The sequence below is a fragment of the Eretmochelys imbricata genome, chromosome 13 (assembly GCF_965152235.1).
Source record: "Eretmochelys imbricata isolate rEreImb1 chromosome 13, rEreImb1.hap1, whole genome shotgun sequence".
Taxonomy (NCBI): Eukaryota; Metazoa; Chordata; order Testudines; family Cheloniidae; genus Eretmochelys; species Eretmochelys imbricata.
The window spans coordinates 35476350-35502548 of record NC_135584.1 but is presented as its reverse complement, the minus strand read 5'-3'; the positions used below and the strand labels follow the sequence as shown (position 1 = coordinate 35502548).

General features: G+C 64.6%; 1 protein-coding gene across 1 annotated transcript; it reads right to left on the bottom strand.

The window, feature by feature from the left end:
• Positions 1-63: 63 nt before the first annotated feature.
• TEP1 (telomerase associated protein 1) lies at positions 64-25790 on the bottom strand. The gene is given in 55 exon segments (XM_077832054.1): positions 64-287; positions 539-643; positions 1068-1180; positions 1342-1453; positions 1750-1870; positions 1984-2130; positions 2311-2432; positions 2614-2753; positions 2923-3055; positions 3162-3226; positions 3335-3461; positions 3568-3675; positions 3773-3889; positions 5321-5481; positions 5675-5861; positions 5863-5888; positions 6102-6255; positions 7605-7817; positions 8090-8245; positions 8372-8471; positions 8603-8727; positions 9009-9126; positions 9655-9871; positions 10263-10377; positions 10613-10701; positions 10838-10977; positions 11319-11469; positions 11779-11911; positions 13177-13269; positions 13517-13696; positions 13781-13934; positions 14186-14373; positions 14642-14854; positions 14975-15092; positions 15176-15292; positions 15638-15762; positions 16912-17032; positions 17209-17385; positions 17923-18060; positions 18143-18202; positions 18542-18666; positions 18884-18958; positions 19071-19223; positions 19457-19649; positions 19982-20168; positions 21932-22022; positions 22264-22373; positions 22930-23087; positions 23224-23345; positions 23501-23797; positions 23887-24048; positions 24258-24392; positions 24529-24684; positions 24961-25247; positions 25775-25790. Coding segments are annotated over 54 exon segments (7614 nt in total). The 5' UTR covers positions 25237-25247; positions 25775-25790; the 3' UTR covers positions 64-92.
• Positions 25791-26199: the final 409 nt, after the last annotated feature.

Sequence of the window (26199 nt, the reverse complement as noted above, 5' to 3'; positions counted from 1 at the left end):
CCCCTTCGCTCTGGGGCCGGCGCTCGGACGGGACAGCTGAACAAAGGCCGCATTCTTTGGAGCTCAGTTGGTGGCTTTATTGTCATTGGTGCTCACACGGGTTGGGGTTCAGCCTTGTCACCCAGGGGGGCCAGGCCCTGGCCAACTTCCTCGTCCCCCCGCAGACAGGCCCACTCCAGGAAATAGACGTTGCCCAGGATGTCGCCCACAGCCAAGAGCAGCTGGGAGGCTGGACCAGGCCGGGGTTGTAGGCAGGACACAGGAGCAGCGCAACGGAACTGCCCCAGCTGCAGAGAGAGAACTGTGGTCAGACAGAGTCTGGGGCTGTGGGTTGGGAGTGAGGGGCACCAGCAGAGCTGGGGGGATCCCAGGGCTGGGCTATCAGGGGCTGCAGGATGGGACTGAGGGGCACTGGCAGGGCTGGGCTGCGGGGTGGGAGTGAGGGGGCACCTGCATTGTTGGGGGGACGGGGGCAGGGCTGTGCCAGCAGGGGGCTGCGGATCAGGAGTGAGGAACATCATCATTTCATGCCACCTACCAGTCTCCCCGTGGCGCGCTCCCAGATCTTGACGTCTCCATCCAGCGCTGCCGTCACTAGCATGTCCCCACAGCTGTGCAGCGCCGTGACCTTGGCCCTGTGAATCTGAGGGGCACAGGCCATGAAAGGGTTAACGTGTAGAAGGCCCCTGCCCCAGCCCAAAGGGGTCGTGCCATCAGCTGCCCTGAGGGTTTATCCCAGACTTGCCGCTTCCAGGGAAGAGAACGAACCCTCCAGCCCCCACAAGCTGACCTGAGGCTGCAGCTGGCCTGCACCGGGTTCAGCAGTGGCCAGACAGGAACGGCTCTGGTTCTAGGCCCAGCCCCTCGCAAGGATGGGGATAACTCTCTTGTCATTGGCTGTGCTGGGAGTTAACCCTGGACCCTACTGACTACACCGCTGACCCGCAAGGAGGGAAACATCTGCTGGGCTGACAACGGCCGCAGAGGGAAGACACACACACTGCCGAGCAGAGCGGGCTGTTGTCAGCAGGGAAGGAGGGATGGGCCCCCAATGCAGATAGGCTCACCCGCTGTTGCTGCCACCCCTCGCTGCTCCAGGACTCGGCTGCATCATCCTCCTTGCTCCACAGAGCTCGAGTCCAGAGCATCCCGTCGGAGCTGGTGAGGAGCAGGGATGAGTCTGCAAGGGAACAGAGCTGAAACTTCCGACTGCCCCTCATGCCTAATCTAAAGCCCTGCTGGCCCTGCCCTCCCGACCCGCAACCCACTACTAGCCCAGTCCTGCCCCATCCCCCAGCCCTGCTGGTGCCCCTCGCTCCTGAGCTCTGAGCCGGGACTCACCAGGGCTGAGCCAGGCACTGCTGAACCAGCTGGAGTCAGCATCTGTGTCCCGATCCCAGAGGCGGATCTTGGCCTCCCAGGATTTCTCCAGTTCCTCTGACTCCCCGACCCTCTATAGAGCAAACAACACTGGTGTGGGCACCTGGACTCCTGGGTTCTCTGCCAGCTCTGGGAGGGGAGTGGGGGCCTAGTGCGCTGGGGGGGGGACTGGGCACCTGGACTCATGGGTTCTCTGCTACGGGGGCTAGTGTGTTGGTGGGAAGCAGGGAGGGGGGCGGGGTTGGGCACTGGGACACCTAGGTTCTCTGCTGACTCTGGGAGGAAAGTGGGGCCTGGTGCATGGGGGGGGGGGGGGGAGAGGAGAACGGGACAGGGCTGGGCACCTGGGTTCTCTCCCCAGTCACTCACCAGTTCGTACAGGGTGGGTTCTCTCACCCCCTTCCACAGAAGAAGCTGCCCATCTGGGGTCACAGCCACGTCAAACAGGTACTCGGGGGGGTCCAGAACCCAGGCATCCGGGCTGACTAAGCTACCAGGGGCAGAGACGAGGGTCAGACCCAGGAGCAGAAAAGACTGCTCCCCTCTTGAACTCCCCATTCACCAAAGGAGCTGCAGGCCCCCCCCCCCGACTCACTCACTCACCAGAGGGGCTTCAGCGCTGTCCAGTGGTTTCTGAACAGCAGCACCTCCCCATTCGCCAGCCCCAGGACCAGGGAGCCAGGGGCCCCGGCCGGCCCCATGCAGGTAACGGGAGCTGCCCCGTCCCACAGGGGGTGCTCACGCTCCAGGCTGAGAGAGAGAGAGGCGATAAGTGCATGGCCCAGGCCAGCTGCAGAGACTGGTATAGGAAACGGGGATTGGTAGGGCATGGCCCGGCCCTTCCCCTCCCCACCCCCCAGGGAGAGATAGGGCCAGGAAGGGACCCAGGCATCCAGCTCGGCCCCACTCCCCCAACCCCCTGCAGCTCACCTGAGGGCCCCGGGACGGGGGTCGCCGTGCAGGCCCCACAACCAGATGCTCCCGGTCGCCGATGCCACCAGAAGGCTACAGGAGGAGGCAAAGCCGAGAGCACAGACACCACGCAAGCCTGCCTGTGTAGGAGGGGGGTAAGCGGGGGCTGGACTGAGGCCCCCCTCTCACCTTCCCCCTGCCACCCTGACAACCTTCCTCCTGCCCCCATCCTGCCCACTCCATCCGCCTTCCCCCCTCCCCTCATCAGCCTCCCACTGCCCCCTCACCCCTGCTGTCTCCCCAGCCCCCCTTCCAACCTACCTGCACTGCAGCCAGGGCCTTCGCCTTCCCCCACGCAATCAGCTCCCCACACTCCCCACCCGACACTGCCAGCGTCCCGTCGGGAGACCAGGCCAGGGCAGAGACGGCCCCACGGTGCCAGCCAGGCCCCTCGGCGCCTCCTGCTAGGAGAGAGAGAGGCTGGGAGCCAAGACTCCTGGGTTCTCTCCCCAGCTCTGGGGGTGGAGTGGGATCTGGTAGGTTAGAGCAGGGGAGGGCTGGAAGCCAGGACTCCTAGGTTCTCTCCCTGGCTCTAGGAGGGGTGGGGTGTCCGGGGAAGGAGTCTCTTACCCGCTTGCCATGGTGCTGCCCACATGTGCACGGAACCATCCCCCGACACCGTCAGGACACGGGCAGCAGCCAGGCTCACGGCAGCGCCACACACCGGGGCACTGTGCCCCACCAATGCCCGCGGGCGGCCGAACTGCAGGCAGGAGAGAGAAGTTAGCGGGAGGTGGGGGTGGGGGGCAGCCAGTGCCCTGGAGCAGGGTCCCCATGGGGGGGAAAACAACTCCCGGGTCCCATCTCACCTCAAAGGGGCTCCAGAGCTGCACCCGCCCGTCACACCCAGCCGTGGCCACCATGAAATTGTCATCTGCAGGAGAAGAAAGACACGGAGAGACGGGCACTGGGGGAGGGCAGGGGGCACTGGAGGTCAGACCCGCACCGGGGGGGGGGCAGTGCCCGATCCCCAGCCGCTCACCTGCTCCCACAAAGCTGGCACCCTGGTTCACCAGCCCGGGGTGTGCCAGGAAGCAGGTCAGCTCCATGCCCAGCATGTCCCACGCTGCCAGAGTCCCGTCGCGGCCCACCGCTAGCACACGCCCGGCCTGCACCGAGAGAGGGGATGAGGGATGGGGCCTGTGCCCAGGAGAACGGACAGGGTGCCCCCCATGCCTGGCACCGTGCCCCCGCTCCCACCCCCCGGGTCCATACCGTGGCCAGGACGGTGCTGACAGGGCCGCAGTGGGGCAGGAACTCACGGAGCCGCTGGCCAGTTGCCGGGTCCCAGAGCCGCACGGTGCCATCGCTGGAGCAGGACAGCTGTGGGGGCAGAGGAAGGGCAGGGGTCAGGCAGAGACAGAGGGAGGCCTGCCCCACTCATCCCCCTCCCAGCTACACCCCCCCGCCCCCCACTCACCAGCAGGGGCCCAACCCAGATACAGCCGCTGAGCCAGTCACGGTGGCAGAACGGGAGCGAGCGCCAGAGGGCAGGGGCTCCCAGCACAGGGCCTCCCACATCCCAGCACAACAGGGTCTGCAGGGACACGGGCTGGTTAGACAGACATAGATACAGCACATCCGCTCCCCCACGCCTCCCAGTGCCCATCTCACAACATGCCTGCCCCACAACGCCCCCTACTGCCCATCTCGCAGCACGAACACTGCACAACTGCCCCACCCCATCCCCTAGTGCCCATCACACAGCACTGCCGCCTCACAGTGCCCCCTAGTGCCCATCTCACAGCACGGCTGCCCCATGCCACCCCCGAGTGCCCATCTCACAGCACAGCCACCCCAAGCCTGCCCCACACTGCCCCCTAGTGCCCATCTCACAGCACGGCCGCCCCCTACTGCCCATCTCGCAGCACGGACGCTGCACAACTGCCCCACCCCATCCCCTAGTGCCCATGACACAGCACTGCCGCCTCACAGTGCCCCCTAGTGCCCATCTCACAGCACGGACACCACACAGCTGCCCCACACCGCCCCCTAGTGCCCATCTCACAGCATGGCTGCCCCACGGCTGCCCCATGCCACCCCCTAGTGCCCATCTCACAGCACGGACGCTGCACAATTGCCCCACCCCATTCCCTAGTGCCCATCACACAGCACTGCCGCCTCACAGTGCCCCCTAGTGCCCATCTCACAGCATGGACACCACACAGCTGCCCCACACCGCCCCCTAGTGCCCATCTCACAGCACGGACACCACACAGCTGCCCCACACCGCCCCCTAGTGCCCATCTCACAGCACGGACACTGCACAGCTGCCCCACACCGCCCCCTAGTGCCCATCTCACAGCACGGACACTGCACAGCTGCCCCACACCGCCCCCTAGTGCCCATCTCACAGCACGGACACTGCACAGCTGCCCCACACCGCCCCCTAGTGCCCATCTCACAGCACGGACACTGCACAGCTGCCCCACACCGCCCCCTAGTGCCCATCTCACAGCACGGCTGCCCCAAGCCTGCCCCACACTGCCCCCTAGTGCCTTTCTCACAGCACGGCCGCCCCATGCCACCCCCTGATGCCCATCTCACAGCACGGCCGCCCCACGCCTGCCCCACAGGGCCCCTAGTGCCCATCTCACAGCACAGCTGCCCCACACCGCCCCCTAGTGCCCATCTCACAGCACTGCCGCCTCACACTGCCCCCTAGTGCCCATCTCACAGCACGGACACTGCACAGCTGCCCCACACCGCCCCCTAGTGCCCATCTCACAGCACGGCTGCCCCACGGCTGCCCCATGCCACCCCCGAGTGCCCATCTCACAGCACAGCCGCCCCAAGCCTGCCCCACACTGCCCCCTAGTGCCTTTCTCACAGCACGGCTGCCCCATGCCACCCCCTAGTGCCCATCTCAGAGCACAGCTGCCCCACGCCGCCCCCTAGTGCCCATCTCAGAGCACAGCTGCCCCACGCCGCCCCCTAGTGCCCATCTCAGAGCATGCACGCCCCTCACCTTGTCCCTGCCCCCTGTGGCAAGGTGCTGGCCGTCGGGGCTGAAGGCACAGCAGGTGACAGCGGCCGCATGGCCCCTCAGGATGGCCAGGGGGGCTGGCGGAGGGTCCAGGAGGGCCTGTCTCAGTGTGTCAGCCAGCCACAGGCAGATGGTGAAATCCTCTGGGGGGGAGGTGGGAAGGGTCAGACTCTGGGCCCCAATGCCCCACCCCTGCCCTCCCCATACTGCCCCCCACCCTATAGTCCCTGGGCTCTCCCAGCCCCGCCAATGACCGCCGAATCTCCCCCACACTGCTCTGGAAACACCCTGCCCCCAGCCCCTCCCCACATCCGCCCCATCTGCCCCCAGCCTTACCCGAGGCAGATGCCAGCAGCTGGGGCGAGGCGGCCAGGCCCAGCACAGCCCCCTCGTGCCCCCGCAGCTCCCACAGGGGGCGGGCTGGGCCGCTTTCCAACACCCAGCCATGCAGGGTCCCATCCCCGCTGCCTCCGGCCAGCACGGCATCCCCAAGCCAGACCAGGCTGGGCACCGCCACCCCCCCCCGCCGGGCAGTGCCGCCCGGCCGAGCCTGCGGGGAGAGGGGAGAGTGAGGGGGGCTGACACCACAGGGAACCCAGGAGTCCTGGCTCCCACCCCCCACCCCACCGCAGAACCCAGGAATCTTGGCTCCCAGCCCCCACCCAACCACAGAACCCAGAAGTCCTGGCTCCCAGCACCCCCCCCCACCACTAGACCTCATCCCCCCCGAGCTGGGACAGAGCCCAGGCATCTGGGCGCTTACCCCAGGGGGTGCTGTAGACCCAAACATCATCTGAATGGTGCCCCACGGCGAGCAGGGTGCCGGCGGGGTTGGGGGCTACGCAGAGGGCTGGAGAAAGCGGCCCCAAGCCCAGAGTGCCCCAGGCACAGCCCAGGTGCCCCGGCCAGAGCTGGACCTAGGCCACAGATCAGAAGTTAGTGCTGTGCCCCCCAGTCATGTTATGGACTTCAACTGGGACCATATAGAACATGCTTGCAACCAAGGTCCTGTAGTGGCACCAAATCTTGTATAAAGGGGGTCAAATAAGGTGTCTAAGACAAGGTTATGGTTTGCTGGTTAGGATTATGCCGTCTATATGCATGTATCATTTTTGTATTTAAAGTTATAAGTATTGGCTCTATACCGTCTGTAGTTCAAACTTATGGTATGCTTCTGGGTGACACCCCAGACAAGTTGGTGTCAGCTCTGCCTAGCCTGCTTGATGGCCCATTAAGGACCACCAGCTATACAAGTGACCCATTGGGAGAAGGCAGACACGCCTGGGGACTCAGCAAGGTGTGCAGGGACCTGCCTATGGAGAGAACTCTGAGGTGTTTCCAGGCCATGTGAGGGACAGCTTGTCTTTGGGAGAAAGAAAGAGAGACCACATGGCAAGAGACTATAAAAAGCTGCTGCAGCTCCTCCATCTGGTCTTCTATCCTGCTTCATACCTCTGGAGGGACTTTGTGACACTGAAGCTTTGAACGAAGGACTGAATGACCCATCCCAGCGGTGGATGTGCTCCAGAGACTTGATTTGAACCTGCAGTTTATTCCATCACTACTGCAAGCCTGAACCAAGAACTTTGCCATGACTGTATGTAATTGTTTCCATTTAACCAATTCTAGCTCTCATCTATAGCTTTTCCTTTTATGAATAAACCTTTAGGTTTTAGATTCTAAAGGATTGGCAGCAGCGTGATTTGTGGGTAAGATCTGATTTGTATATTGACCTGGGTCTGGGACTTGGTCCTCTGGGATTGGGAGAACCTTTTTTCTTTCCCTGCGGTATTAGTTTTCATAACCATCTGTCCCCATAACGAGGGGCACTGGTGGGGATACTGGGAAACTGAAGTGTCTAGGGAATTGCTTGTGCGACTTGTGGTTAGCCGGGCGGGTAAAACCAAAGTCTTCTCTGTTTGGCTGGTTTGGTTTGCCTTGGTGTGCACAGAAAGCCCAGCCTTGGGCTATAACTGCCCTGCTTTGAGCAATTTGTCCTGAATTGGCACTCTCAGTTGAGTCCTGCCAGAACCAGCATCGTTACATGCCCCCCCCCCAACTACCAGCTCTGCTGGTGCCCCTCACTCCCAACCCGCAGCCCCTGCTAGCCCAACCCTGCCCCCTCCCCCAGCTCTGCCAGCGCCCCTACTCCCGACCCAGACCCCCTGCTAGCCCAGCCCTGCCGATGACCATCACTCCCGATCCGCAGCCCCTTGCTAGCCGACCCATGCCCCCGCCCAGCTCTGCCGGTCCCAACCCGCAGCACCTTTGTGTCCTCGCCCGCCGTGAGGAGGACCTGACCCCCGGAGAGGAACTTGACCTCGGAGACGAAGCCCCGGTGTGCCGGGAACGTGGCCAGGCTCACGGCCTCCCGCCAGGACCAAAGACGCACCGTCCCGGCCAGGCAGCCGGATGCCAGCACGGTGCCTGCAGGGGAGAAGGACACGGCACGGACGGAAGCATCGTGGCCTGAGAGAACCTGCAGGGGGAGCCAGAGTCACAGCCCAGCCCGCCCCGCTGGTGCCCCTCACTCCCGACCCACAGCCCCTGCCAGTCCAGCCCTGGGGCCCCAGACCCGCCGGTGCCCCTCACTCCCAACCCGCAGCCCCTCCTTGCCCAGCCTCCCCACCCCCAGCCCTGCTGGTGCCCCTTACTCCCAATCCGCCGCCCCTGCTAGTCCAGCCCTGGGCTCCCAGCCCTGCCACTACCCCTCACTCCCAACCCACCGCCCCGCTCCTCTGTGCCCCATACCAAGCTCACGCTCCGGTTCTGCAGGCCCAAGATGGTCACGGCACCATCCCAGCCCCCGGTGGCCACCAGCTGCCCATCAGGGTGGAAGGCGGCACAGTTCAAGGGGCAGGAGAGATCCAGCTCCCAGGTCAGGTGCCCCTGGGCAGAGTCCCACAGCTGGCAGAGACAGGAACAGCGGGTCAGAACCAGGGCTGGGTGCCCGGATTCTCTCCTGGCTGGGGGAAGGGAGTGGGGGCTATTGGTTAGAACAGGGAGGGCAGGGGGGGTGACTGTAGCTGGTACCTTCAGGTGCCCGTCCAGGGAGACGCTGGCCAGCTGTCTGCGATCAGGGCTGACACAACAGCCCGTGACCTGGCCCTGGTGAGCATCAGTAGCCAGGAGCCTGGAAAGGAGAGAGATTCATGTGATGTCTCCGCCATCATCCCCCAAATCAGCTTCCCCACTATGCCCTGGGCCGTAACATGGCCGGCGCCCCCTGGAGGGGCAGCCCTTCCCCCCACACCCTGATAGTACCTGCTGCCCTCACGCAGGGCCCAGGTCTCCAGCCCCCCGGCGAAGGTGCCCAGGCAGAGGGTCCTGTCGGCCAGGAAGACGCAGGCTGAGATCCCAGTGCTGCCGCTCAGCAGGGTCTTCAGCTCCTGGGAGCAAGGGGGGGTGGTGTGAACCTGCAGAGCCCCCTGCCTGCCCCCCCGGCTTCCCCTGACCCCAGCCTATCCCCAACTCCCCAGCCTGCCCCTTGGCCTTTCCCCAGCTCCCCTGCCTCTCAGCCTGCCCCCCCAGCTTCCCCTCCTGCTCCCTAGCCCCCCCTCCCTTCCTGCCCCCCCCAGCTCCTTCTGCCCCTGCCTCCAAACCAACCAGCCCCAGTGTCTTCCCATGGCCAGAGATCCCCTGAATCTGCCCTGCACCCCACCCCCGGTACCTGGCCGCTCTGCACGTCCAGCAGGTGCAGGGTCCCATCGGTGCTGCCCACGGCAGCCTGGCGCCCGCAGTGGGAGACGGCCACACAGGTGGGGGACGTAGGCAGGGCCAGGGCGATGCTGGGGATGTGGGGGGGAGATCAGGGGGGGAACAAGGCCCCGGAATGGCCGGGCACCCAGCACTGCCCAGCCCCCGAGCTTGGAGACAGGCAGCCCCCCCACCCAGGACATCATGCCCCCCAGGGACCCCTCCCCTCCCCCAATGGAGCTCCCTAACCCCACAGGGACCCAGCCCTAAGGCAGAGATGTGCAGCCCGCACAAGCCAGGCTCCCAGCCCTGCAGCGCTCCCCAGTCCATGTGACCTGCATACCTCATCCCCCCAGGTCACAGAAGGGTCCCTCCAACCCAGCACAGGTACCCCAGGCCATGGAGCAACTCAGCCAGGAGTAGGGCCGGCGCCCTGGGGGGGAGCAGGGCCAGAGCCCATAGGAGGGGCAGGTGGGCGCTGGGGAGGGGAATGGGGCGTGGGGGGAAAAGGGGGCGCCCAGACACTGTGGTGAGGGGCAGGCGGGTGCCCGGGGGGAGGGGCAGGCATCCAGAGATAGGGGGAGGGGCAGGGGCCCTCCCACCCATGGTGGCCCCGTTACCTGTCGGGGTGGGGGGTGTCCTGGGCCTTGTTATGCCAGAGCAGCAGTCGCCCTCCAGGGGGGGCCAGGGCCTGGGCCTGGGCACCCAGTGAGGAGCCGTCGGGAGCATTGGCTGCCAGCTGGGGCAGGAGTGCCGGGTTCTGGGAGAGCAGGGCCGCGCCCGCCTGCACCATCGCACGGAATGCGCCCACCTCGCCCGGGGGCTGGGCACTGCCCGCTGCAGGGGAGACGTCTGTGTTGGGGGATACGACAGCCCCCAGCACCCTGGGAGCCCCCTGGCAGCCCCATTTCAGCCCCTGGTAGCCCCCTCCACCCCCCATCCCCCCCGCCGGCAGCCCCCCCATGACTCCCACTCCCCCCAGCCCTCCGGCAGCCCCCTCATACATCCCATTCCCCCCACGGCAGCCCCCAACCTCCCCATTTCAGCCCCCTGCAGCCCCCCCATGCCTCCCATTCCCCCCCTGCAGCTCCAGCCCCCTAGAACCCCACAGCAGCCCCCCCACAATTACACCAAGGCACCTCCCCGTGCCCCTGTGGACAGCCCCCCCTCCGCACAGGGCTGGCTCCTGACTAGCAGCCCCCGGAGGTGCCCCCCACTCCTTGCTCACCGTGCAGAGCGTAGGCACGGCCCAGCGCGGGCAGCAGCCCCAGCCGGACGTGGGCTGCCACAAAGTGCAGGTTGGTCAGGAGGGAGCCCAGGAGGTCGGGGCGTCCAGCGCAGACCTGCCGGGACAGCGGGGTCACCCAGGGGTTCTGCCCACCCAGCCCACCCTCGCCAAGCCCCAGCCCCTGCCACACTGAGCCCCATCCCCTGCCTCCCACCCTCCCCTCCTGCCCCACCCCAGCTCCTGCCCAGCCACTCCCGAGTTCCCCACCTCACCCCATCTGCCCAATCCTGCCCCCCCACCCAGCCCCCACCCTGCCCACTGCCGAGGCCCCCCCAGTGCCCCATACCTACCAGGTGGTAGGGCAGAGCCACCAGGGGCCCGGCCTCGCTGCCCTGGAAGCTCCGGGGCGCGTACGGGTCGCAGAGTTTCCAGAGATGAGCTGGGGGTGGGGGAGAGACTGTCACCCAGAATGCTCAGCACCCCCCGGCCCGGGGGAGGGGGGTGTCACAGGCCCGGCCCACACACCCCCCCTGGGGCCTCCCCCGGCTCTGAACCCCACAGGGCGACTCCCTGACCTGCTATCAGAGCATGGGCCGCTCGCTCCAGGCCCGGTTCCTTCAGGTAGCGCCGTTCCACCGCCGTCCGCAGGGGGGCACCACAGAGGTGGAGCCGCGAGCCAGGGGCCTCCGAGGGGGCCCCACACACCCCCGCCAGCCTGGGGGGGACAGACAGGGGACAGAGAACACTGGTTCCTGGCCATCAACGGACTGCAACAGAACTCAGGGCCAGGTCCCAGGGCCCTGCCAGAGCCAGAGAGAACCCAGGCATGCGGGATCCCAGCCCCCCAACTCCCACTCCCCTCTCAGAGCTGTAGAGAGCCCAGGAGTCCGGGCTCCCAGTCCCCCCCTGCTCTAACCACTAGCCCCCACTCCACTCCCAGAGCCGGAAAGAACCCAGGCGTCTGGGCTCCCAGCCTCACCCACCCAACTGTAACCATTAGACCCCACTCCCCTCACAGAACCAGGAGAGAACCCAGGAATCCTGGCCTCCACTCACCCCCTCAGGCTCCTCATCAGGGAATAGATCGGGGCTTTGGGGATGGTCGCCGCGTGGCCCCCAGCAGCCATGCCTCCCTCCCAGGTGATGGGTGTCCCGCCCAGCTCCTTCCACGTGGTGAGCACGGCGAGGAGATCGCGCTCCAGCAGGCCTGTGGGGGACAGAGGAGCAAGGGTCAGGGATGCATCTCCAGGGACTCCTACTCCAGGGATGGCTCACCCAGTGCTGAGATGCAGCCAGCTCTGGGGTGGGGCAGGGCGGCTCAGTGACAGCTGCATATAACGGCAAACGGACAGCTTGCCCGGTGCTGAAATGCAACCAGCTTTGGGGCAGGGCAGCTGGGGAACCAGCCACATAGAATACTTCAAAAAAACAGGCGCTGAGATGCAACCAGCTCTGGAGCGCAGTACCTGGTAGCAGCACCCATTAACGCCGCCTAGCACCCCCAGCTGTCTCTTACCGTCCTTGCTGGCCCAGAGGGCAGTGACGGCCATGGCCACCGGCTCGGCCCCATGCTCCTGCTCCAGGCAGCCCAGCATGTGCTGGAGCAGGGCGGGCAGTGCTGGGGGCAGTGTCTGGATCCTCTCTGAGACCTGGAGGGAGGGACACGGATGATACTAAACTGGGAGGAGTGGTAGATACGCTGGAGGGGAGAGGTAGGATACAGAAGGACCTAGACAAATTGGAGGATTGGGCCAAAAGAAATCTGATGAGGTTCAATAAGGATAAGTGCAGGGTCCTGCACTTAGGATGGAAGAATCCAATGCACCGCTACAGACTAGGGACCGAATGGCTAGGCAGCAGTTCTGCGGAAAAGGACCTAGGGGTGACAGTGGACGAGAAGCTGGATATGAGTCAGCAGTGTGCCCTTGTTGCCAAGAAGACCAATGGCATTCTGGGATGTATAAGTAGGGGCATAGCGAGCAGATCGAGGGACGTGATCGTCCCCCTCTATTCGACATTGGTGAGGCCTCATCTGGAGTACTGTGTCCAGTTTTGGGCCCCACACTACAAGAAGGATGTGGATAAATTGGAGAGAGTCCAGCGAAGGGCAACAAAAATGATTAGGGGTCTAGAACACATGACTTACGAGGAGAGGCTGAGGGAGCTGGGATTGTTTAGCCTGCAGAAGAGAAGAATGAGGGGGGATTTGATAGCTGCTTTCAACTACCTGAAACGGGGTTCCAAAGAGGACGGCTCTAGACTGTTCTCAATGGTAGCAGATGACAGAACGAGGAGTAATGGTCTCAAGTTGCAGTGGGGGAGGTTTAGATTGGATATTAGGAAAAACTTTTTCACTAAGAGGGTGGTGAAACACTGGAATGCGTTACCTAGGGAGGTGGTAGAATCTCCTTCCTTAGAGGTTTTTAAGGTCAGGCTTGACAAAGCCCTGGCTGGGATGATTTAACTGGGAATTGGTCCTGCTTCGAGCAGGGGGTTGGACTAGATGACCTTCAGGGGTCCCTTCCAACCCTGATATTCTATGATTCTATGACACAGGACCCTGAGGGGATCGGAGAGCCCTGTGCTGCCGGCCCAGATGCCTGGGTCCCCTTCTGTCCCCATCCCTCCCCTGGGGTCCCTAGACGGGAGAGTCCTGCACTGCCAGCCTGGACGCCTGGGTCCCCTTCCATCCTGGCACCTCCCTGGGGTCCCTAGAGGGTAAAAACCCATGCCGGTGGCCCAGATGCCTGGATCCCCTTCCATCCTGACCTCTCCCTTAGGGTCCCTCGCGGGAACAGATCCGTGTCACAAACCTGGATCCCCCTCTGTCCCAGCCCCTCCCCTAGGGTCCCTAGAAGGGGGAGCCCTGCGCCACCAGCCCAGAAGCCTGGGTCCCCCTGCGGGGCTAAGGCACCTTTTCATAGAGGGTGAAGGCTCGCAGGTCCTGGGTGAGCAGAGCCAGGTAGAGGGGCTGCCGGGCACCGCGCTTCAGTAGCACCAACCGCATCTGGAGAGAGACAGACGGGGTCACAGCAGGCAGGGAGCCCCTGAGCGACAGCCAGTGCCCCCACCCTACCCAGCCAGAGCTGGAGAGAACCCAGGAGTCCAACTCCCAACCCACCCCTGCTCCAACCACTGGACCTCACTCCCCTCCCAGTGCTGGGATAGAACCCAGGAGTCCTGGCTCCCAGCCTCTCCCCCACTCTAACCACTAGACCCCACGCCCCTGCCACAGGACCCAGGCACCTCCCCACCTGGTTGTTGAACGTGGTCTCCTCCAGCTTCTTGCCATACAGGGCAAGGTCCCGGCGGACCAGCCCAGCCCGGTCGCAGGGGTCCAGGGATCCCAGGGGGATGACGACTGAATCTGCCCGTTGCTGTACGGAACCCAGGAGTCCGGAGTCCTTGTCGATGCTCAGAACCAGGCTCACACGCTGCGGGGAGAAGAGAGGGGCTGAGCAGATGGTGAGGTGAGCGGGATTGGGAGGGGTCCCCATGGGCGGGGGTGCTGGACTTACCGGGGGTAGCCGCGCCGGGAGCCAGTCGGAGACGGGCTGCCCACTGTCCCCGTGGATCTGGTCAGCCCCGTCGAGCAGCACGGCCAGGCGCTGAGCTCCCCGGAGTGACCCGGCTACTGCGGGCAAGAGGGACTCCAGACAGCATACCAGTCCCCTGCAAGGGACAGGCATGGATGGGACCCAGGCATCCCAGCCCCCAGCTTTAACCCCTAGATACCACTTCCCTCCAGAGCCGGGGAGAGAATCCAGGAGTCCTGGGTCCCAGCCCCGCTGCTCTAACCACTCGACCCCACTCCCACCCAGTACCAAGAGTCTGGCTCCCAGACCCACCTCCCCTTCCCCCGCTCTGGTAACCATTAGATCCCACTCCCACCCAGGGCCAGGAGGGAACCCAGGCGTCCTGACCTGTAGCTGGCAGGGGGTGGGGCCGGCTGGCCCAGCAGGCGGCTCAGGCGGGCACACAGCTGGCTCAGCATCACCCTGGCACTGGCCTGGTCTGGCCGGGCCCCGGTGAAGTGAGAGACGACCAGGCAGCGGGTGGGGGAGGTGTCCTGGGCCGGGGGATGGGTACTCAGCTCCCGCGCCAGCGCCGCCTGGGGAATGGACAGTGGGTCAGCTGGGGGTGGGGCCTCTCCAGGCCTCTCCCACCACAACCCAGCACAGCCAGATCCCATCCCCTCCAGGCCTTCAAGCTCCTCCCCCCTCCTCCAGGCCCCTCCCACCAGGCTTTATGAAGCAGACCCAGACCCTGCCCCCTGCAGGCCCTGCCTACAATCCATCACCAAGCCCCTCAACTTTCTGCCCCCAGACTCCTCCCCCCATTGCCCATTGGATGCCCCAAGGCTCCCCCCCCAGCCTCACCATGAAGACAGTCTTGCCATCGCCAGGCTCGCCTGTCACCACGTAGAGCCTGCCCCCTGCCCCACGGCGGGGGGGCTGACCCTTACGCACCCACCCGGTCACGGTGCCCAGCAGCTTTCCCCGGGCACAGAACTGGCGCTGCTGGAAGTCCTGGAAGGCGTCTTGCAGCTCCTGCCCCTCCTCCTCCTCACCCCCGGGGGGCTCCGACTCAGCCTGGGGGGGCGGGGGCAGACACAGGTATCAGTGTGAACCCAGGAGTCCGGGCTCCCAGCACCCTCCACTCTAACCACTAGGCCCCACCCCCTCCCCGCCAGAGACAGCAAGTCGCATTACCTGAAGGAACTGGCGTTGGAGGGCGCCCCACAGATCCTGCAGCACCCGGGCCCCAAACTCCTCCAGCCCCTTGACATACGGCCGGCCCTGGGCCACGCCACCCCACTGGCAGGAGTACCTAGGGGGAGAGAGCAAGGCCATGAGGGAGACACTGTGGGGCCCAGCAATCCCACCACACCCACCAATCTCCTGGCCTGTTACCTGCTGACAGACGCCACCCCCAGGTGCTGGCCCAGACGCCCCTTCAGATCCTCCATTCGGTGACGAGCATCCTCTGACTCTGCCACGAAATCCGCCCTCCAGGCTTCTGGCACGGACCTGCCCCACCACAGACAGGTCAGGGGCCTCACGTCCTGTTCCTGCCCCCTGAGCCAGCCAGCCCCCCCGCCATGGGGCTGGATCAGCACCCCCTAGAGAGGAAAGGCCCCATGTCCCGTTTCCCAGCCCCCTGAGCCAACCAGTACCCCACCCTGGGGCTGGATCGGCACCCCCTAGAGGGGAAAGGCCCTGTTCCCCATCCCCCAAGCCAGGCAGCCCCCCACCATGGGGCCGGATCGGTGTCCCCTAGAGGGGAAAGGCCCCATGTCCCATTCCCTCCCTCCCCCACAAGCCAGCCAGTCCTTGCTATGGGGCCGGATAGGAGGGGAACAGGTGCACAATTACCCAAGGAAATCTGGCTCGCGGAAGTAGAAGAATGCTTGGGCAGCAGAACCGGAGTCGCGCTGGCTGCTGAGGAACTGCATGACCTCTAGCTCGGTGATGGAGCGGCCCCGAGGGTACGACTTCACCTGCAGCGATGGCACATGGGACTCCATCGTCAGCCCCCACGTCGTGGGATCGATCCTGTTACCCAGAGGGATCCCACCACTCCCACCAATTGAGCCACAAAGCAAAGGCCAGCCACGCCAGCCCACAGGCAGAACGCCTCTCAGGCAGGGTTAGACTAACAGGCATCATGGGGAAGAAACACACCTGGGCCGCTGTGAAGTGGGATGCCTGGCTTCCCCCAACTGGTCTCCACCATGGGTCCCTGCGTCTGTGAGCTCCATGCTGTGTGGACACGGCCAGCAGGCCTAGGCCAGCGCCAGCCACAAAGAGCTTTGTGCTGAGATGAGCCTGGATCCCACCTCACCCACCAACCTCAGCAGAACTGGGGGCTTCCCATCGTCCTTGGCCACCTCAGAGGCTCCTGTCCTGGACGCAAAACTTCTGGAGCATGAAGCTAGGCAGCATGTTTACAGGCCTGCACCAGAGCCCCTCTTCTGTGCTTCACCCCATCACCAGAAGGAATCCCACCACTCCTACCAACACTATTCTGAGACACCCAAGTTCTGCCTCTACCCCTGGGGTACAGGACACCCTGGCAGGCTCCAACACGCTATGAAGCCAGGCGTGGGCTGACAGAATAACCCCTCCAGTGACTTTACACTGTCCTAGTGGGAGCGATGCCACTGCTACACCAATTTCACCAACTACTGGAACCCTCCGGCACAGGGAGCACTGCCCACTCCCTGGCGTAATGAGAGCAGCACATCATCTGGCCATGGAAAAGACAACACCTCAAAGACAACACAACTGTGCCTCGTGCCCAGTATCGCAAGCCACTTCCCAGGCTGCCCAATCCTGAGAGGGGTGACTCATCACAGGGACGTGGGTGGGGTGGCAGAATGCCAATGCCAGTAGGTACCAGAGGCCACTGTGCAGGGTGCCCCGTCCCGCAGGCTGGGTGAGGGAGGCCACAGCACTACACTCGACTGTCCAGAGTCAAATAAAGCAAAATCCCACTGTTTCCACCAACTGTGAGGGAAGGCTCAGAGGCCAGGTTCCCGCAGGCAAGGGGGCTGCAGGGCGGTGTCAGCCACCAGCTGGGTGCGAGGGGCACCGTCTTCTTGTCCCCTGCACCCCGATACAACTGACGGGGTGCTGGCAATGCTCACCCACTCGTACTGGGGGGCGTCCAGCAGGGCGTATTCGCGGGGCACGTAGCCGTAACGGTCTCCCAAAATGCCCACGAAGAGCTGGCTCCGGGCCACCTCCGAGAGGCACAGTTCCAGTTGCCTGTGTGGGTAGAGAGACCAGGGTCAGCACCAAGGGGGCCCCCCACCGAGCCCCGCACCCCGGCATGGCACCACCCAGCTCCCTGACTCCCCTCAGCACAGCACCCCCTGCCCCACTCTCTGCAGCACAGTGCCCCCTCCCGCCCCGAACCTTCCGCCCGCAGGGTGAGCACCTACCGCTCCTGCCGCGCCTCCTGCTCGGTGATGCCCCAGCGCAGGTCGATCTCCTGCAGTGCCAAGTGGTGGGGAGCGGCACGGGCGCGCAGGGCAGGCAGCACGGCCCGGAGCAGCACGTCCCGCTCGCCCTGCATGTCCCGCACTGGCGACGAGATGAACACGCGGACGCTGCGCCACCTGGGGAGGGACCCATCAGACCCCGGCTGGGGGAGCCCGGCCGGGCCCTAGCCACCCACCGGCCCCTGCCCCCCCGATGGGCCCCTCTGTCCCCTAACAAGTCCCTACTCCCCTCCTGGACCGGCCCCAGCCCCCGCCGGTCCCTGCCCCCCTGATGGGCCCCTCTGTCACCACCCCACTGGCCCCTGCCCCATGATGGGTCCCTCTGTTGCCCCCCACCAGTACCTGTATCCCCCAATAGGCCCCTCTTCCCCTCCCCGGCCCCTGCCCCCCCAGTAGGCCCCATTGTCCTCCAAGCCCGGTGGCCCCTCCCAGACCAGAGCCAGACCCACCAACCCAGTCCCTCCCCACCAGATGGGCCCCACTGTCTCCCGCCTCGCCTGGACCAGTCCCAGACCACCCAACCTGATCCCTCCCTCTCCAGCTCAGCCCTAGGCCCCCCCCCCCAACAACTCCCTCCCACACCCCAGAGAATCAGTCCCCTGCCTGCTCTCTTCCCAGCACCCTGACTGCCCGCAGGCCCAGCTGACCTCTCACCTGCTCCGGGGGGCGGGGGAGACGGGAGGAAGCTCTGGGTGCCCACAGGGCGCCCCCGGCTGGGGGGGCAGCCCGTGGATCTCATCCATCCTGCCCACGTGCTCCAGCAGACGGGAGGCGCTGCGCACGGCCAGGAACCTGCGTTGGGGGTGGCGGGGGCAGTTACACACCTGGCTCACGTGACCCCCCCCACCCGCCACCTCGTAAGGCTGAGACTCACCTGAGCACCTGCTCACTGAACCCAGCCAGCTCCACCTCATCCACGGGGCTCCCCTGGAGCCTGCAACGACATTGGAGGGGCCGCCTCAGCCGTGGGGCACCCCAAGGAACTCTCCCGACCCTCCCGGAGCCACAGGGAGCCCCGCCCCCTCCCCAAGCCACAGGGAACCCCTGCCCACAGGGAATGCTCCCTCCCCTCCCCACAGAGAGGCCCCTGGCCCCAGCCCCTTGGAGTCCCAGGGATCCCCCCTCCCCTCCCCTCCTGGAAACCCCCAGGGCATAGCCTGGGCAAGGCCCTAGAACCCTCTACCCCGCCGGCTACAGGCAGGGAACAAGGGGGTGTCCTCACCCCCAAGGGGATACAGCGGGGTGTGGGGGAGGGGGAGGGGCGGGGTCATACCCCCAGGGAACTAGGCAGAGGTTCACAAAGAGGCAGTGGGGGGCAACACGATCCCGCATCAGCCGCAGGGCAGGGCCGGCCAGGGGGGCCTCAGAGCTGGGGCTCAGCACGAGCAGGGTGTCCACCTGTGGGGGGGAGGGGATACTGTCAGTCTGCGCCCAGCCGTGGGCCCCCACCCTCAACATTGCCCCTCACTGCTGACCCGCAGCCCTTCGCCAGCCCAGCCCAAAGCCCCTCCAGCTCTGCCAGTGCCCCTCACTCCCAATGCGCAGCCCCTGCTAACCCAGCCCTGCCCCCCCAGCTCTGCCAGTGCCTGACTCTAGATCCACAGCCCAGACTCACCGGCTCCCCACGAGCCACCAGGTCCCAGAGGACGTCACTGACGGTGCTAGAGCTGCTGCTCGGCTGCGTTGTGGCCTGGGAAAGAGATGGGGTGAGATGTGGTGCAGGCTGGGCCAGGCGGGGGACTCCCCGCGGGCACGGGGAAGAGCTAGGGGACAGGCGGGGAAGAGGGACGGGGGGCTCCCACCTGGACCTGCTGGAGCAGGCTCTGGACGTTCTCCAGCAGCGACCCGGCCAGCGCTGGCACCTCCTCCCAGTGGCCACGGCCGTACAGCACCAGGCGCGCCTGCTCTGCCACAGCCCGGCCCATGAGGCCCAGCAGCAGAGCCACCTCCAGCACCTAGGCGAGATGGGGGGCTGTGAGCCAGGCACGGCCCCACCCACAGGGCACTGCAGGGAGGCAAGCACAGCACCCTGCCCTGCCCCCGCCCCCCCAGGCACTGCCAGGGGGCGAGCGCAACGCCCCGCACCTCCACAGGGCACTGCCAGCAGGTGAGTGCAGCACCCGGCCCCCCACTCCCACAGGGCACTGCCAGGGAGTGAGCGCAGCTCTCCCCTCCCCCCCCGACTCACAGTCATGGGCTCTGGGCGGGCACCACGCAGCTTCCGGGCCCGGTGGTAGGGCGTCGCCATGGCCCTGGAGGCACAGCAGAGAATGAGAGTGCGGCCGGGCAGGGGGGGCAGGTTGTGCCGGGCGGAGATGCGGATGGCGGCATCCAGGGCCCAGCGATAGCGGAGCAGGAGGGCAGGGTCCGGGCGCAGCTCCCTGGGGGACAGAAGCCGCTGCTGAGCCCCTGCCCAACCCCCCGCCCTGCAGCCTGGAACCCCCTGCAACCTGGCACCCCACCTACCTCCTCACAGCCTGGCATCCCCTGACCCCCTCCCTACAGCCTGCCTAGCCCCCCCGCAACGTGGCACCCCACCTGCCCTCCCCACAGCCTGGCATCACCTGCCCAGCTCCCCCTTTCTGCCCCCTGCCTAGCTCCCCCTGCAACCTGGCACCCGACCTGACCAGCCCCCCCCCCCACCCCTTCCCAGCCTCCCCCTCCCTGCTGCCCCCCTGTGGCCATGCCCAGGAGCCCAGCATGGGGCCCTCACCTGGCCTTCCGCAGCCGCTGCTTTTCGCTCTTCACAGCGCGGAAAAGGATTGGGATGGACAAGGCCGCGCGCAGCTCCCGGCGTGTCCAGGGCGGCCGCCCCCGCACCCCAGGCAGGCCCCCCGGCTGCTTCTTCCCACGCCTCAGCAGCGCCCGCAGCAGCTCCACGTTAGAGGGGAGGGGGCTGTCTGGAGGTGTGAGCGGTAGAGACACAGTGCCCATCACTCCTGACCCGCAGCCCCTACTAGCCCAGCCCCGAGCTCCCCACAGCTCTGCCAGTGCCTCTTGCCCAGGGGTGGGCAAACTACGGCCCAGGGGCCGCATCTGGCCCTTCAGACGTTTTAATCTGGCCCTTGAGTTCCCGCCAGGAAGCGGGATCCAGGTCTTGCCCCGTTCCCGTGCTCTAGCTGCGGAGCGGGGTTTGGGGCTTGCCCCCCCATGGGCCAATCTGTGCGTGCTATGGCTCCGCGCAGCTCCCAGAAGCAGCGGCATGTCCCCCCTCTAGCTCCTATGCATAGGACGCAGCCAGATGGCTCCGCATGCCGCCCCCACCCCAAGCGCTGCCCTCACAGCCAATGGGAGGTGCGGAGGTAGTGCCTGTGGACGGGGCAGCATGCAGAGCTGCTTGGCCGCATCTCCGCATAGGAGCCAGAGAGGGGACATACCGCTGCTTCCGGGAGCTGCTCAAGGTAAGCGCCGCCCGGAGTCTGCACCCCTGCCCCCTTCCAGCACCCCAACCCCTGCCCCAGCCCTGATCCCCCTCCTGCCCTCCGAACCCTTCGGTCTCAGCCTGGATCACCCTCCTGCACCCCCAACCCCACATCCCCACCCCAGTGCCCGTACCCCCAGCCGGAGCCCTCACACACACACCTGCATCACTACTCCCTGCCCCAGCTCAGAGCCCCTTCCCACACCCTGAACTCCTCATGTCTGGCCCCACTCCAGACCCCGCACCCTCAGCTGGAGCCCGCACCCCCTCACGCACCCCAACCCCCAGTTTCATGAGCATTCATGGACACCCATACAATTTCCATACCCAGATGTGAGCCTCAGGCCAAAAAGTTTGCCCACCCCTGCTCTTGCCCCTGGTTGTTCGGGGTCTCAGTGCTGTCAATGAATCACAGTTAACTAGCGCGATTAACTCAAAACAAATTAACTGGATTAACAAAATTAATTGGTTTCAGAGTAGCAGCCGTGTTAGCAAATGTGTTAGTCTCTAAGGTGCCACAAGTACTCCTTTTCTTTTTGACAAAATTAATTGTAATTCATCGCAGTTTTAATCGCACCGTTAAACAACAGTAGAGTAGCAACTGAAATGTATCAAAGATTTCTGGCTGCTTTTCTACATTTTCAAATTATCAATTTCAATTACCACATGGAAAATACAAAGTGATGATTATTTTCTATTACAAATATTTCCATTCACCTCATACAAGTGCTGTCAGGCGATCTCTGAACGAATGGAGAATAATAACTGCGCTCAGAAACCAACCAATGTAAAAACTTTAAAACCTGAGTCTGCTCAGTCCTACTTCTCGTTCAGCTGATCGCTCAAACAGGGGTGTTACATTTGCAGGAAATAATGCTGTGCATTTATTTACACTGTCACCTGAAAGTGAGAACAGGTATTCTCATGGCATGGCAAGGTATTTATGTGCCAGATACACTAAACATCTGTATGCCCCTTCATGCTGAGACACGTAGCTTTTTCTACAGTGCAAATATTTGTAATCCAAACTAATAATCTCACATGAGCCCCGGACACTTCGTCTTCTGCATTGTCAGTGCAATCGCTAGATTTGTAAAAGGAGAAAAACAGCTGAAGATATTTAGGGTATGTTTCAGTTGCTATTCGATAGGGTAACGGTGCGATTCGACCAGCCATGAAAGGCGACTTTTTTTTTTAATCTCGCGATTCATTTGTGTCACCGCTTGGCAGCCCCGTTCTCACCTTTCTTCCTCAGCTCCTCCTCCATGTCCTGGATGACTTTATTTGCCGCCAGGAACCGGAAGGGGAACTGCCGGCTGTGGACGACCGACGCCTGGAAATTGGGGCGGAGGGGTGTCAGGGTGAGGATCCCAGCAACCCCCCACCCCACTCCAGCCATCCCATCTTGGGGGGATGGGATTTTGGGGCTGTGTCTCACTCTAGAGATCCAAGGCGGGGGGAATTCAGGGCCATACCTCACTCTGGTGACCTGTGAGGGGGGAATTCGGGGTCCCCGGGGCCGTATCTTGCTCTGGGGACTCGGAATGGGGGAATCAGGGTCCCCAGGGCCATACCTTGTTCTGCAACCGGCTGAGCACTCGCTGGTGGTGCCGCTCGCTCACCCCAGCCCGGATGATGTTCTGCAGGTTCCTGAGCATGGCCATAAATGGCAGCTTCCCTGAATCTGTGAGGCAGAGCCCAATGCAGGGTTAGGAGACAACCCCACCCACAGGCAGGGGGCGCTGTGTCCACAAGGGTGCAGTGCTGGCTGCTGCTCCCAGGGGGCGCTGGGACCCACCAGCCACATTCATATGAGTGCTGGGCTGGTTGCAGACCCCAGGGGGCGCTGGGAGACCTGTGGCTACCAGGGGGGCCCATATCCCCAAGTCAGCCCCCCATTGCCGAGGGGGGCAGAGGCCAGCTCCTCATGGAGTCTCTTTGTGCCACAGCTGTGCCCAGCCAGCCCATGGGCCAATTAGAGACCGGTGCCATGCCTCCCACTCTGCCCCAAGGCTAGACTCTCCTTGGGTGTGTTAGAGCACCGAGCAAACCCTGCTCCAGGTAGTCCAGCCACCTGCCCCACGGAGAGCCCACCTGGTCCCACACATGCCCTGTCTCCTTGCACTCAACACTAGCTCGCACCCTCTGGGAAAAGAACTAACAGTGCCCCCTGGTGACACCTAGACACACTCAGGGCACCACTGGGGGCAAGCGCAGCCCCCTATGAAGACCCTCCTTACCGATCAGCTCCTCCCAGACCACAGCCTTGTTCCCGCGCTGGCTGAGCTGCCGGTCCCAGGTCTGGGGCTGCGGAAGTTTCATTCGGGTCCCAGCACGGGCGGGGTCCCAGGGCCCTGGCAGGTGGCTCCGGGAGAAGGAGCTCAGGTCCGAGGGATACCTGAGGGGGGGCAGCAGAGACAGGGTGGGTCCCAGCAGGGCCTACAAGGGGTTCTGTGCCAGCTCTCAGGTCTAGGGGATAGAGTGGGGGAGGGGCTGGGACCCATGACATCTGGGTCCCTCCCCAGGGCTCTCACCTGCAGCCCAGCAGACTCATGACATGCTGGGCCGGCTTGGAGATATGCAGCCATCGGATCAGTGCCTTCAGGGAGATGAGCTTCGTCTCGCGCGGTTCCTGGGATGGCTGACCACTTTCAAACTGCAGGAGACATCAGCAGAGAACCCAGGAGTCCTGGTTTCCAGCCCTTCTGCTCTAACTCACTAGCCCCCACTCCCCTCAAAGAGCAGGGGACAGAACCCAGGAGTCCTGGCTTCCAGCCCCCCACTCTAACCGCTAGACCCCAGTCCTCTCACCTTTGTCTGAAGCTTGCCGAACGCCTTGCACAGCCGGAATCTCCTCGTCCAGGGCAGAGGTTTCTGTGGGGGGACTCCGGGAGGAAGAATAGGCTGGCAGGGCTGGGGCCTGAGAGAAGGACTCCTGGGTTCCCTCCCTAGCTGGCGGGGCCTTGGGCGTCCCCTGGCTTTGCCACGGCTCTTGCGCGAGTTGTACTTGGCCAGCTGGTAGGCATTGAATTGTTGGAACTTGTCCACCAGGCCGGTGCGGAGGCAGCGGGGCAGCGGGGCTAGGCGGCGCCCTGCGCCCGCCAGGCTCTGTGAGGGAGAGGGAGACAGGTCAGTGCTGGCCAGCAGGGGGTGGCACTGGCCAGCGGAACGACCCGCCACTGGGGTAAGCTGGGTACCTGGAAGAGCGTGACCACCTGGGTCCAGTCGGAGGGCAGCTGCAGGGTGGCACACACGTAGCGGCGCAGGTGGGGCCGGCAGGGTGGCAGCCGGGCCGCCAGTGCCAGCAGGAAGTTGGCCGTTCCCCGGATGTTCAGCTCCTGGCGTGTATACAGGGCAACCTGTGGGGAGAGAGGAGAAACTGAGGCCCGGAGAGAACCCAGGCGTCCAAGCACCCCGGCTCTAACTCACTAAAGCTCACTCCCCCTCCCCAAGCCCTGGCATAGGGCACTTGAGACCACCCCCCACCTACTCGGACTGCTTGTCCCTTACCGCCTAGGTAGGAGGATTGAACCCAGGTGTCCTGGCCAGCAGCCCCACCCCCCAGTACCTTAAGGATGAACTCAGGCTCCAGCTGGGCCAGCTCCTCACACAGCTCCACCAGGCACCTATGCATCGGGTCACTGGGGGCTCCCAAATCAGGCCCCTCCACAAGGGAGCAGCACGCCAGGTTCACCAGGGCCAGCTGGGGGGAACAGGGAACAGGGATGAACCCAGCAGTCCCAGCTCCCAGCCACTTCCCCACCCATCCACTAGACCCCCTCCCCTCCCAGAGTTGGGAGAGAACCCAGGAGTCCAGACCCCCCACCCCCATCTCTTACCTTGTGCTCTCTCAGGTGTTGCTGGGGACCCTTCCCAGGGGGCTGCTGGGCGCTAGGGTCCCTCTGCCTTGGGGGCTCCAGGCTCGGCTCAGATGGCAGCTCCATCAGGGTGTACTGGGGCAGCGAGCTGGAGGGGTCGGGGGCAGCGTCGGCCCACTGCAGGGAGAGCAGGGGGTGACCCACAGGGCTGGGGACCACACACAGTGCCCCCCACCCCAACTGTCCCATCTCAGTGACCCTCTGCCTCGACTGCCACCCCCTACAGCCCCCCCACAGCCCTCCTTGGCATCTCCCGTCTCAAACGCTACCACTACTTCGCCCCCTCCCTCTGAGTGCTCCCAGCGTCCCTCCCCCGGGATCGCAGGTTGGGAATTGCAGGCCGCTGTGCGTCGCAGCTACCACGAGTTGGTGCCCAGTCTCAGCCCATCTTACCCAGGGCGGCTCCAGCTCCTCGCTGCGGGCCGGGGTCCCATCCTCACCTCCAGGGGCAAGGGGCGCCCGGCTGGGTGCAGAGATAGGGGCAGGCGCCAGCCAAGTTGTGGGAGTCAGGGAGCTCAGCCACGGGGCAGGGGGCGGGAGAGGGCGGAGAAGCCGGGCCCTGATCTCCTCTACCCATACTGGGAGGAGGGGGCTCTGGTCCCCCAGGAAAGGGTTCTCCAGCCAGCAGGAGGCAGGGCTTGGACGGGGGTCGGGACCTGGAGTTTTCATGGCTGCAACACCTGGACAGAGAAGAGTGAGATGAGAACCCAGGAGTTCAAGAGCCCAGTGAGGCCATGCTCCTGCTTGAAGACAGCAAGTGCCGCTCGCTGCTCAGAGCTGGGAGAGAACCCAGGAGTCCTGGCTCCCAACCCCCCTGCTCTGATCACCAGACCCCACGCCCCTCCCAGAGCTGGGAAAGAACCCAGGAGTCCTGGCTCCCAACCCCCCTGCTCTGATCACAGGACCCCACTCCCCTCCCAGAGCCGGGAGAGAACCCAGGAGTCCGGCCTCTCAGCCTCCAACGCACTCTGGGCGAAGGAGAACATTGTCCCCCTGGCCCCAGACCTGCCCCGGCTCCCCCAACACAGGGTCAGGAATAGGGAGGGGGCTTCGGAAGTGGATGGGGCTGTGTGTCACAGAGCAGGGCTGCCTGGCCCTGGGAGACTCCCAAGCCCTTCCCCTATGGAGCCCCCGAGACCAACCCCCTTTCTGCACTGCGCCTTCCCCCTGCATTCGCCCCCGCCCCACAGGCCCCCCGGCCACGCACCAGGAAGCACCGCAGTGACCGCACCCAGCCCGGCCGGTGCCCGGATCACTGGTGGGAGGTGCCTGCCTGACCCGCCCCCAGAGCCGGGCTCAGATTTCAGCCCGCCCCTGGGAGAACCCAGGAGTCCGAGTTCTCAACCGCCTGTGGTTCTGTCCGCGCGCGCGGCGGGTACCCTGCTCCCGGCCCCCCAAAGCGCCGCGTGGGGTCCGTGGCGGCCCCGCGAGTGGGGAATGACCAGACGGGGGCGGAGCCGAACCCTCTTTATTGACCCGACTCGCGCCCCAGGAGCCAGCGCCCACCGCCTGACCCCTCCCTCCTCAGGGGGCCGCGGGGGGTGTCCGAGGGAGGGTCCCAGGGAGAGGTGTCGGGTCCTTGTCAGAGAGGCTCCCCCACCCCATGTGGAGAAATCGGGCTCCCCTATACCG